At 42.8% G+C, this 12,668-nt stretch overlaps 1 protein-coding gene across 4 annotated transcripts in view; it reads left to right on the forward strand.

The window, feature by feature from the left end:
- The window catches only part of CCDC178 (coiled-coil domain containing 178), a 362,747-nt gene that overhangs the window by 61,559 nt on the left and 288,520 nt on the right, over positions 1 to 12,668 (forward strand). For all 4 annotated transcript variants that reach the window (XM_045006035.1, XM_045006037.1, XM_045006036.1 and 1 more), the window contains 2 exons: positions 4,625 to 4,720; positions 4,822 to 4,958. In XM_045006035.1, the coding sequence (XP_044861970.1) occupies positions 4,625 to 4,720; positions 4,822 to 4,958 (233 nt within the window). The remainder of the gene's footprint in view (positions 1 to 4,624; positions 4,721 to 4,821; positions 4,959 to 12,668) is intronic.

Consider the following 12,668-nt stretch of genomic DNA (forward strand, 5'->3'; position numbering starts at 1 on the left):
TGAAGAATGTCTGTTCTGAGCTTAGTTGTGCTGACAGCTCATTGGTGCTGGGGCCAGCACTGACGTCTAAAAATCCTATTGGTGCTGTCCCTTTTTTCATAATGAGGATGAAACCTAGTGCAAAACTAATCCTTACTGATGTGTCAATGGCAGACACTTTTTTTGACATAGAAGAGCCTTGTTTGTTGGAACAAGCTGGTGTGGGAACTCCTTCAGTTCAGTGCCAGGATCTTTCATGGCTCCAAAGAAGCAGCAAGAAGATGTTTATGCGGGCTTAACTTCAGCATTGTTTCTAAAATCTCAAGTGGGTCTTCGCTTTGACAATACATTAGTACTGTTCTCACTGTCTTCATGCACAAGGGTAAGAAAAGGAATGTAGAGGGATCTTCAGTGCCAGAGATCTTGCCAGGATCCCAGAAGAGGACACATCATTATGGGTCTAGGAAGCATATGGCTAAAGTTCCTCTTAAAGGCAATGTGACTGTGCACCATCCCTTAGAAGGAGCAATAACTAAAAAATTGAGCCAATAGCTTTAAAAAAAGTAATTGCTTTTTACATTTTCTTTTATATCAGTGTTCTGAAGTTCAAGTTAGTCATAAAAAACAACCACTTGGGAAAAGAGGACAAATTAAGTAAGCAGAAATGAAAAACAGCATAATACATGTCCAAAAGTTTACATTATTCTTGTCCACCAATATAAATATATTCAGTTATAAAACCTGACTTATATTTTACTGTCCAATTAAATTTTAAAAGGTTGTAAAATTTGCCTGTATAAATCCCAGCTGTTTAATGATTTCATCATACAAATTAGAGAGAGAGGAAGAAGGTATTTATACCCAACTGATATGCAGGGGAGAGAGAGGGAGTTACTACCTCCGTAGGCCATGATATCCATTTTTATAACCAGAGCAGGCAATTTTTGGTTTAAAAATAGGCTGCTTTAAGCTATGAGCATCTTCATCTGTGGAGCCACTTGAAAAGTCATTTTTCGGTTTCAGGCCCATCCTTTCCACAGATCTCAATGTAGCTGATTTGATTAGGAGCCAAGTAGTGGCAGAGCTATGGTTCTTGTCATCAAATATTCAGATGGTGAGTCCTTTAGATTTCAGGTCATGTCTGAAAAGCCTTGATATTTATAGAAATTATTTTTAAGTAGAACTGCACTTTAAGCATGTTTGTTGGATTACAAAATAAAAATATACTATAGGAGAGACTGAATTAAGAGCCTCACAAAAAATCTTCATCTACAGAAATATAAAAATACTCCTATATACGACAACTAGAAATTATGAAATTTGGTCTTTTAAAACACTCAATAGAAGGCAAAGACTATTTGGGGAAAACAAAACTAGATATACAACAGTTTTTGGATCTAATTTACATGGTGCTGTGCTGTTCTTTTTACTGCAACAACAGAGTAATTTTAGTTCAGTTCCATTCATTTTAAATTACTGTTGTATCAGTTTGCATTTTTACATTCTCTCTCTTTTCATTGATTTTTTTTTGTTTGTTTTCAAGGGTGAGTCCCAGGTCTGATTATTAGTTTATTACTGGATTTGGTTTTAGTTTCTTTAATTCAGTTTATTACTGGATTTGGTTTTAGTTTCTTTAATTCAGCTTTCACTTCATGTTCATTGGAATCTCTGGGTTTTCACTTTGCTTTTATGACCATTATATTTTGTCTTTAGGGTCTCTTCATTTCAAAATATTTGTATTATTAAACATCAGACTTTAAAGTTCTCAGAGTCAGTGCCATTGTAATTATAAAATAAACTTGAAGCACAAAGTGTGACATGTAGTCATGAGGGATTGTTGGAACCTGCAAAAGACCTGTGGAACAGTGGTAACTTCTATACTAGACACATCCAAGTGAGTTGAGAGGAGATATCAAGCATCTTTCAAGGGATTTGAGTATTTTTATTCCCACCTAGTACCAGGATTGCTTGTAGTAGTTGCTGTCCAAGAGCGGTTGAAGAAGCAGGGGCCTCCCAAATCTACCTCCAGGAAGAAAGACCTGAAGAAACTAATTTTATTTTGATACACAGTCTACTCATCTGACAGCATCCAAATGTATGTGGTGAACTACCATGATATCTGAATTGGGTCAAGCTACCACAGGAGCACTGAGAGGAACTAAAAACCATAATGACTGAGGGACAACTTATGAGCCCACATTTCCCTTCCAGTTGCGCTGGATGTGCCCGGCACAGTGGCTTGTACTACGTCCAGATCTGTGGTAATGAGATCTTCCTGGCTTCAGGGAGATCCAAACCACAATTGAGGACATTTCCTTTTGAGGATTCCAGGGTGATTCTTCATTCTGTGGGCCTCTATGTTCCAGCCCCAAGAAGGCAGAAAGGCTTCCATCAGGCAGCATCCCTCTGCCCAGTCCTATTATAATCAGCTTCACAAGACCTCAGCGGTGCTGAGACAGAAAGCTGAGGCTCTGTGGTGGATGACCCACTGTCTCTTCCTCCACTGTTGCCCAATCTGCATCTTCCTCCAGGTAGCAGGTTTGATTCTGGTGTTGAAAACTTGACAAAACTTCTGAAAGATCCCTTGCCTTCAACATTTTTTAGTTTTGGGAAGCCTTGACAGCAACATGTAGTCTATCCAATTCTAGTCCCTTCCCATTCCCTACTTTCCTTGTCTATTCCAAGACTAAAATGCGGTTCTCTACCTTCAAGATGCCTATTTTCACATATCTGTTCAACCTGCCCATAGGAAATACCTCAGATTCCTAGCAGGACCCTTTCACTATCATCATAAGGTCCTGCCTTTTGGTCTTTCCGTAGCACCAAGGGTATTCACCAAGTGATTAGAAGTCATTGTGACTCATTTAAGGAGACAGGTCTACCCATATCTCAACGACTGGCTCATTGGAGGAAGATCACTTCAGCAGGTGATCAACTTGATTCAAGTGACTTAAAGCTCTTTGCCACACATGGTCCTCAGAGTCAAAGCATAAAGTTCATAGGAGCTGTTAAATTCCAGATCAATGAGAGTTTATTTTCCATAAGAAAGATTCCAAACTATAGTGAACCTTATCAACCAACTTCAACCCCACTCAAAGACATCAGTAAGGCTATGTCTCAGATTTATGGGACGCATGGCCTCATGTACCTGTATGTGATGCAGTTTGCCAGTATTCATCTGTGCTCCATACAAGGGTGGTTGAAATCAAAGTACCTACCCAGCAGGCACCATGTGGACATGGTGGCCATTGTCCCACCAGAAGGCCTCTTCTCATTTAAACTGGTGGAAAAACCCTCTTTAGGGGTGCAATGGAGTACTCTTCTCTGTATTTCTGTCAGCCAAGAAGCTGGTGACAGATGCCTCCACTTATGGGCAGGAGGGAATCATTTAGGTCATTTTAGACTCAGGACAAGTGGTCCCCTCATCAAGGGTGTCTGCATATAAATGTCCTGGAACGCTGAGAAGTCTATTTGGCATGTAAAACATTTCTGTCTTTACTCCTGGGATCCACAAGCCAGGTACTGATAGAAACACCACAGCTATGCAGTATATCAACAGACAGGGAGGAACCAGGTCACCTCCACTCTGTCAAGAGGCCATTTAGCTCTGGCCTTGATGTATTCATTACAGGATCATGGTGCTGGCCTAGTATCTTCAAAGCATTCAGAAGTTACTAGCAGATCACCTGAACAAACAGTTCTCAGACAGCTATGAGTGATTGACCAAAGAGCCAGTGCTGCACAGCCATCTTTTGCAAGTGGAGATACCAATCAATAGACCTATTTGCCACAGGTAAGAACAAAAACTAAGTGTTCTGCTCCAGAGGGGGATTCAGTACAGTCTCTGAAGATGCCGTTCTCATTTCTGGACACTGGGACTGATGTATGCCTTCTCCCCAAATTCCCATGATACCAAGGGTCCTGAGGAAACTGAGGCAAGATGTTAGGTCAATGATCATGATAACTCTGGCATTGGCCAGGCAGTTCTGGTATTTGGATATGGTGAACTTCTCAATTCAGCCCCTGGTCATTTTGCCTGCTCTGCCTGACGTAGTCTTACATAACAACAGTCAGATTCATTGTTACATTTGCCAGCCTGGTTGCTGAATGTCTGACATCCACCAAAAGATGATGTTCAGCTGAAATTTCAAAACATTCTTCTCCAAAATAGGAAAGCTACAACTAGAGTTTCTTTTATAAAGCTAAATGAAAGAGGTTTTCTCTTGGGGCCTGTCAGCACACCAGCTGACATGCCCAATCACTTAAAGAAGAAAAAGTGGTTACTTATGTTACATTAACTGTGGCTCTTTGAGATGTGTTGTCCAAAAGGATTTTATAATGGTGCCTCCTTCCCTGCTATTGTGGAGTCCTACTCTGTATTGGTGATCTGTATTGGTGAAGGAACTGTGAGGACACCTACGGTGCAGACACGACCCCAGTGGATAATGCTGACCAAAATAATCTGATCTTGCATGCATGAACTATATGTGCCCCAAGAATTAAATTGATGTGTACAACACATCTCAAGGAACTGCAGTTACTGTAAAGTAACTAACTGTTCTTTTTCCATTTTCAGTATTTAATTTTTGTGTAATTCTCTTGTTGCAAATATTGTTTTTTATTAACTTTTACATATGTTTTCCAGGTACAGGATTTAAACAATAAAACATTGGCTCAAGAAAACGAGAACAAAAGTTTATTGGATGCTTGTTCTGAAGTGATTAAAGTGATGGAAGATTTAGTATGTTTTTTTATTGTTTTCATGAATTATAAGTGAAAGTCTTTGTACATTGTGTTAGCTTTAAATGATCTTCAAACCTACTCTGTCTTAATGTTTCTTAGAAAACTAGCTGGGGATCTGAACAGTTTACTCTGAAACAAATGCTCCTCAATACCCTTCAAGCAGTTGATGAATTGGAACGTGAAAATAAAGAACTTGAGAGAGAAAATGAAGAATATGTGCAAAAATCCAGAGAAAGGTAATTCAAACTCTGTAAAATACCTGCAATATAAAGAGAAAAGTGAAAACCTGGAGGAAAAGAAGAAGCAGCATTTTAGATGAGCATTGGTCAATTGTTTCCATTTTAAATCTTTCTGAATTAATATTTCAGTAATTTTAAATCACATTAGGTTGAAATCTTGTACTTAAATTGTTGGTGTTCTGTAATCCTATTCTCACGTCCCTACCCTCCCACACAAACAAACAAAAAGCAGTCACACACATGGGTTCTGTATTTTGGCAATTTGAAAAACAAAAATTATAAATGTTCTTATATTATCTCTAGATTAAAAGCACCTTCATTCCCAATTATACTTTAAAACTTTCTTCTGTGAATTTGCAGAACGTCAGCGACTGCACAGGAGGGACCTGTCTCCCAGAAAAAGGGTGAAGAAGGAGTTGAACACTTCTTTTTTGAGGCTGCCTTTGTAGGAGAAGTGGTAGCTCTCTCCCAGAAAAAGGGTGAAGAAGAGAGCTCCCACTTCTCCTCTAAAGGGAGCCTTGAAAAAGAAGTTCTCCAACTCTCTCCACATCCTCAATATTAACCATGCTGCAGCTAAGTACCTACGAGTCATCAGGATCTTCCATTACCGCTAAAGCCCAATAACCTAAGCAAGCAGGTGCTCAGAAGGATAGCAGAGACAAGACTGCCCCTTCTACCACGGCACTGACTGAGGCAGCTAAACACTTGGTACCAAGCACCTCCACAGCGCATCAGGTTACAGCGCCATCTTCTGGCTCTCTGGTGCATAATGCTGAGACAGTGGTACTGAAGTCTACTTTACCTCCTTCGGTACAGACATCCTCGGCACCAATCCTCCCGCACTGCAACAATTCCGGTACCACAACAATTACCACCGATGCCATCTTCAGTACCGGGATCTCTTGGAATGCAGCAGTTTCTCCAACATAAGGACTTAGTAGTTTGTGCAGCACCAGAATCACCTCTTCTTGGTATTGATATAGCATCAGCACATTCAGCACTGTTACACATGCCAACAAACTTATCTGCCTCTCCTTTTTCTAGTGAGGCGGAGGACAATGAGGAAGAAGATGTTTATTCTTCACACTACTCTTCACCCATCTAGGGAATCATCAGACCAGATCTGCAAAAACAGCCAGGACACTGTAGCAGGGCTGTCACCCAGAGGTGGTATGGACATCCACGGATGCCACCACCAATGCCATTCTTACCACAGTGGCTAAATTGAGACCTATGGATGGTATATAGGCAACATTATTCCAAGCCTCCCAGCACCTCAAGGGAAAGATAGAGACGTTTTCCATCAGTGTCAGAGATGGGATTCCGTGAGTTCCCTGAGGAGACTCTTTGAGGAAATAGAGGACGCTGTAGATCAGAAGGCCACTCCTGCAACTAACACCTCCTCCTCTCCAGACAAGACCATCATGCTTCCGCCACCTACAACAGGAGATGATTTTAAACAGTTTCAGGAGCTGTTTAAATGAATTGCAGACACTCTCGAAATCCCTCTGGAAGAAGTTGCTGAGTCCCAACACAAGTTGTTGGACATATTACAAACATCAGCCTCCTCCAGAATTGCCTTTCCCATAAATGAGGTACTCATGGATCCCGCCAACACCATCTGGCAGACCCCCACAATAATCCTCCCGATTTGTAAAAAGGCCGATAAGAAGTATTACATCCCATCAAAGGGTCTAGAATTTCTATTTTCACAACCCCAGCCAAACTCATTGGTGATAAAGACGGTCAATGAATGGGGCAGACAACACCGTTCGAGGACCACCGTGTATGATAAAGAATGGAAAAAATTGGATCTTTTTGATGATAAGGCCTATTCGTTAGTGACACTGCAGTTAAGAATAGCCAACTATGAAGCTTTGATGGCGAAACAAAATCTCACAAATTACTCCAAACTTTCTGAATGTATTGACTTCATTCCTGAAGACAAAAGGGAGCAATTTAGATCAGTCATCTGGCAAGAACAGCTCTGCAGGCACCCTTAGACTCAGCAGACACGGCGGTGCAAGATCCATCACAACTGCCATAGTGATGCAACATGCCTCCTGTCTCCACTTGTCTGGATTCCCAAAGGAGATGCAATCCACTGTAGAGGATCTCCCCTTTGAAGGTCCAAAATTATTTGCAGGTAAGACCAAGTCCCTGCATACATTGAAAGAGTTTAGAGTGATTCTTTGGTCTTTAGACATGTACACACCTGCACAAAAACAAGGCAGATATTATCCATCACAGTGCTCAAGACCAGCACCTTACATACAGTCACAGAGGCAGTATGATACCCAGAGACGGAGGCGAAGACTGACATAGGCCACTCCCATCTCAACCTTCTACATCGCGACAGTATGGATCAAAACATCAAATTTGAGGGTTTGGTTGAAGTCCCAAGAGACTTCCCCCAATTCCAGTTGCTGAAATCACTTTCTAACAGCCATCCTTTTACAGACCATTTGACACCATTCTACCCAGCATGGCGAATTATTGCTTTCGACAAATGGGTGCTGGAAATTGTCACCACTGGTTATTCCATGCAGTTCACCTCCATTCCCCCCACCTAAACCTCCCTCCCCATCCTTCTTCAAGGACCTCTCTCACGAGCACCTTCTGACACAGGAAGTAGACCATCTCCTACAATTGGGTGCTTTAGAACCAGTACCGGTACAACACAGAGGGAAAGGCTTTTATTCCCATTATTTCTTAACCCAGAAAAAGACCAGGATTGGAGGCCCTTTCTCGACTTGAGAAACTTAAACAAATTAGTCAAAACACAATGGTTCAGAATGGTTACTTTAGCAACAATAATCCCAGCACTGGAATGAGGGAACTGTTTTTTGGTCCTTGACCTGCCAGATGCATACTTTCATGTTGCCCTACACCCATCACAGAGGAGGTTTCTCCAAATTTGTTTTGGGACAAGATCACTATCAGTACAAGGTATACTGCTCTTTGGCCTCTCCATGGCCCCCTGAGTCTTTTCCAAATTTCTAGCAGTGGCGGTGGCCCACCTCCACAAGCAAAGGGTGATGATATACCCATATTTAGATGACTGTCTACCCAAGACCTTTACTCGTGAAGAAGCTGTCAATGCCACACAAAAGCTAATCTCACTCTTTGCAAAACTCAGTCTCCAAATAACATTCAAAAGTCAATGGTGACACCAGTATAAGAACTAGAATTCATTGGGGCTCACCTAAACTCAGTAGAGGTGAAAGCTTCACTACTGCCACACAGATTTGCCATCCTAGTGAATCTGATCAACACTAAGGTGACCAGTCCACAAACATCTCCCAGGACTTGCCTCTGACTATTAGGCCACATGGCAGCAACCACGTACATCGTGAAATATGCCAGACTATGCAAGCGCTGCCTACAAGAGTGGTTCAGGACAGTGTACATCTCACACAAACAGAGTTTTAGCAAGCCTCTCATACAGTAGAACCTCAGAGTTACGAAGACCTCGGGGATGGAGGTTGTTCATAACTCTGAAATGTTCATAACATGAAAGAACAATCATAATGTTTTGTTCAAAGTTTACAATTGAACATTGACTTAATACAGCTTTGAAATTTTACTGTGCAGAAGAAAAATGCTGCTTTTAACCATCTTAATTTAAATAAACAAGTACAGAAAGTTTCCTTATATTGTCAAATCTTTTTTTTTTAAACTTACCCTTTATTTTTTAGTAGTTTACATTTAACACAGTACTGTACTATATTTGCCCTTTTTTTTTTTTGGTCTCTGCTGCTGCTCGATTGTGTACTTTTGGTTCAAAATGAGACGTGTGGTTGACCATTCAGTTTGTAACTGAGGTTCTACTGTACTACAAAAGATCAAGGACTTGCTACAGTGGTGGACCCATTCACATAATGTGTGTGCAGGGGTTCCCTTTCTACAGATTCCATCTGCAATGATAATCACAATGGGTGCCTCCCTAGTGACTGGGTCCCTCATCTAAACAACCTCCCAGTACAGGGCAGGTAGACTCCTCTGGAATCAGCAGTGCACATAAGCATGCTAGCATGTGATCAGAAACAAAATCATACAGATCCTGACGGACACTTTTGCTTGCATGTTCTATATAAACAAACAGGAAAGAGCGAGGTCACGCTTCCTCAGCATTGAAACGTTCAGACTGTGGAACTGGTGTGTCCATCACAATGTCATCATATCAGCCTCCTATCTACTGGGATGTCAGAACACCACAGTGGACATGTGATTGTGGGAGAATTTTCTGCTTAACAAGTGGGAAATAAATGCCTTGGTGATACAGGACATATTCCAACAATGGGGATTTTCCACCATAGACCTATTTGCCATGAGTCAGAACAGTAAATGCCCAACATTTTGCTCCAGAGCAGGGTTGGGGCCAGGATCCCATGAGCAACGCCTTCCTCCTCAGATGGGATGCTCCTCTCCTTTACACTTTCCCTCCTACCCTGTTGTTGTCCCAGATCATACAGAAGATCAATGCTGACCAATTCAGGGTCATCTTGGTAGCCGCCACATGGCCCAGAGAAACTTGATACCCATACCTGCAGCAGATATCGGCATGTTCACCACATGTTCTCCCACTTCTTCCACATCTCCTGCCACAAGATGTAGGCCAAATCTTGCACCCGAACCTGGAGATACTCCACCCGAGAGCATGGTTCCTCCATGGTTCCAAGGTGAGGAGATGACCTACTGAGAAGAAGTGAAGGATCTCTTGCAAAACAGCAGGTGGTTGACTACACACTCAGCCTACTTCCACAAATGGAAGAGATGGTGCCAGAACAAACAAATCAGAGCCACCGCCTCTGCTCTATCACTAGTCCTGGACTATATACTTCAACTAAAAAAAATCGGGTCTTTCACTGAGCTCACTCAGAGTACACCTTGCAGCTATCACAACCTTCCACCATAAAGTGGATGGATTTTCAGTCTTTACCCATTCATTTACAAAACAATTCTTACGAGGTGTCCGTAGCCTCTATCCTGAACTCAGCATCCCAACGCATCCATGGGATCTTAATTTAATACTTGGTTCTGTTACCAGACTTATGTCTGAAATGTTGGCTACATGTTCACTATTACACCTTCCAATGAAAGTAGCCTTCCTTGTTGCCAGCACATCTGCAAGATGTGTAGGAGAACTTGGGGCCCTCATGGCATACCCCCCATACATGATCTTTTTCAAGAACAAGGTCACTCTAAGACCACATCCTAAATTTCTACCTAAAATACCGTCTTTGTTCCACCTCAACCAACCCATCCATCTTCCCTCATTCTTCCCTAAAACCCATAAGAACAGGCAAGAAACGGCACTCCATATTCTAGATGTCAGAAGGGCACTAGCCGTTTATCTTGAATGGACTAAACCATTCAGGAAGGCACCAAAACTATTTATCTTGAATACAGTGAGATCTAAAGGAGAAGCTATATCTAAGCAGAGACTTTGACAATGGATTTCAGAGTGCATTCATCTCTGCTACTGCCAGCATGAACTGTAACCCCCCCCCACAACAGGTTAGAACACATTCTATCAGGTCGCTATCCACATCGGTAGCCTTCCTTAATAATGTGCCTGTGGCAGGGTGGACTAGGTCTGGAGGCCTCCTGCAGGAGGCCACGTAGCCTTGCATCACCATGCCCCAGAATAGAGCAGAGAGAAGTCCTCCAGACAGCCTAGAGTGGCTGCAGAGGAATAGCCAATCAGAGAGGCTGATGGAGCAGCCAGTCTGGGGCCAGAAGGGCCCTATATAAGACAAGCAGCAGAGCAGAGAAGTTCAGTTGCTGTATGGAGCTCAAGGAGTGAAGACCAGGTGACTGTCTGGCTGAAAGAGCAGCAGTACTGTGGAGAGCTCACCACAGACAGGACTGAAGCCCCGGGAAGGCTGCTGAAGACCAGGTGCCTGGCTGGTGGGAAGAGCAGCAGGACCAGCAGAAGGTCAGTGTGGGCAGGCTGAAGTCTATGGGGGACTGAGCACAGAACCTGGCCAGGCCAGTGATGGTACCAAGATGGGCCCCACTGTTCTGGTTGAAGACTGAGTCCAGGGAGGCCTGCTGTGAGTACTGAGATGGGCCCTGTCTGGGTGGTTCAAGAAGGCAGTGCTTCTGGGAGAAGCTTTAGAGCTAGGACCCCATACCAGGGCCAAGATAAGAACTTGGACTGTATATCCTGGAAGAGGGGAAAATGTATGTGGCTCGGCCAGAGGGCTGAGTCACTTAAGACTCACCAAGAGAACCATCAGCCAAGGTGGAGGGGGGTGCTCACAAGAGGCGGGTGCCACCCTGGTATAAGAACTAAAACCAAAAGCAGGCTCACACCCAACCAATCAAAGGGGGCTGCCTGTGAGAGGCAGGTGCCACCCCAAAAAAGATGGTGATTACAGATATATCAGCCAGAGAAAAGGGGGCACTCGTGAGGGTGGGTGCTAACCCTGTTACAGTGCCTATTACAGACATACGTAAAGCAGCCACTTGGGCATCAGATCACACATTCATTCAGCACTATGCAGTCAAGAAAGACTCAACATCAGACACTTTATTAAAAGGTATACTCTCAATACTGTGATGGCCAGTTATGGAACAGTGGTTGTGACTTGCAATAGATTTGTCATGTTCTTTCCTGCTGGAAACCAGAAGGAATTTCCTCTGTATTAAATGTGAGCTGGTGGCTTTGCTGGAAGAAAAGATTATGGTCTGGAAGGACAAGTACATTCACTATGGTGCTTCAGAGAGGCTGAGGAGTTATTAAATAATCTGATTTAGGAAACATCACCCCCACAGATTCAAGAAAGGAAGGAACTGGCCACCAAGGAACCTGAGAGAGTGGGAACTAGAGAGAAGTCTTGGCAGTTTTTAACCACCACAGGCAAGAGGACTAGGTAGTATTCTACATTGTTGGAAATAAAAGAGGATGGGAAGACTGACCACCAAACAGGAAAGAACTGGGAGGAATTCCATACCGCTAGAAGTATCCAATCATTATCATGTTCTCAGCATGGAAACTGCAGAAAATATATCTGAAGTTCCAGCTTGTCGAATTGAAGAGAAAGCTTTATGGAACATACCTGTGGGTGGCTGTTCAGGCCAACATGCAAGATAATCAAGCATGCCCACAAAGAGATCTCCAGCTGTCCAAGGAAGACAGACAGTTCTTGTTTTGGATTTTATATTAAAAAGAATGAAGAAAGAATATTCTCCAAGGAGCAGATGGACAATAGGATAATGTGCTTATCTTCCTGGAGCCAAGAATGAGACATCATTCTAAGATTAGAGAGGCTTTTGATGTTGATGGGCAAGAATACACTGGTGATGGTGCATATTGGCACTAATGACTTCAGGGAGCTTGAAAGGATGTTGAAGGAGAAAAATGTCCACATAATCTTCTCAGCAATTTTTCCTAAACTGTGAGCAAAGGAAGACAAAAAACAGAAGTTTCTGGAACTGAACCACTGGCTAGGTACTGTGGTTCTTTGAGATGTACTGTCCACACATATTCCATGGCCCGCCCTCCTTCCCTGCTACTGTGGTGTCTTATAACATCTGGAATCTGTATTTATGAAGGAACTGAGTGTGGTTGGGCTTGGTCCACCCTTTATGCCTTTGCTACAGGTCATGAGTACACTCGGTGCATACATGTCTCCAACAGTCACTATTGGCTCAAAGATTCTGATCTCAAATTTGTGGGGCGCATGATCACCAAGAGTG

The sequence above is a fragment of the Mauremys mutica genome, chromosome 2, assembly GCF_020497125.1.
Source record: "Mauremys mutica isolate MM-2020 ecotype Southern chromosome 2, ASM2049712v1, whole genome shotgun sequence".
NCBI lineage: Eukaryota > Metazoa > Chordata > Testudines > Geoemydidae > Mauremys > Mauremys mutica.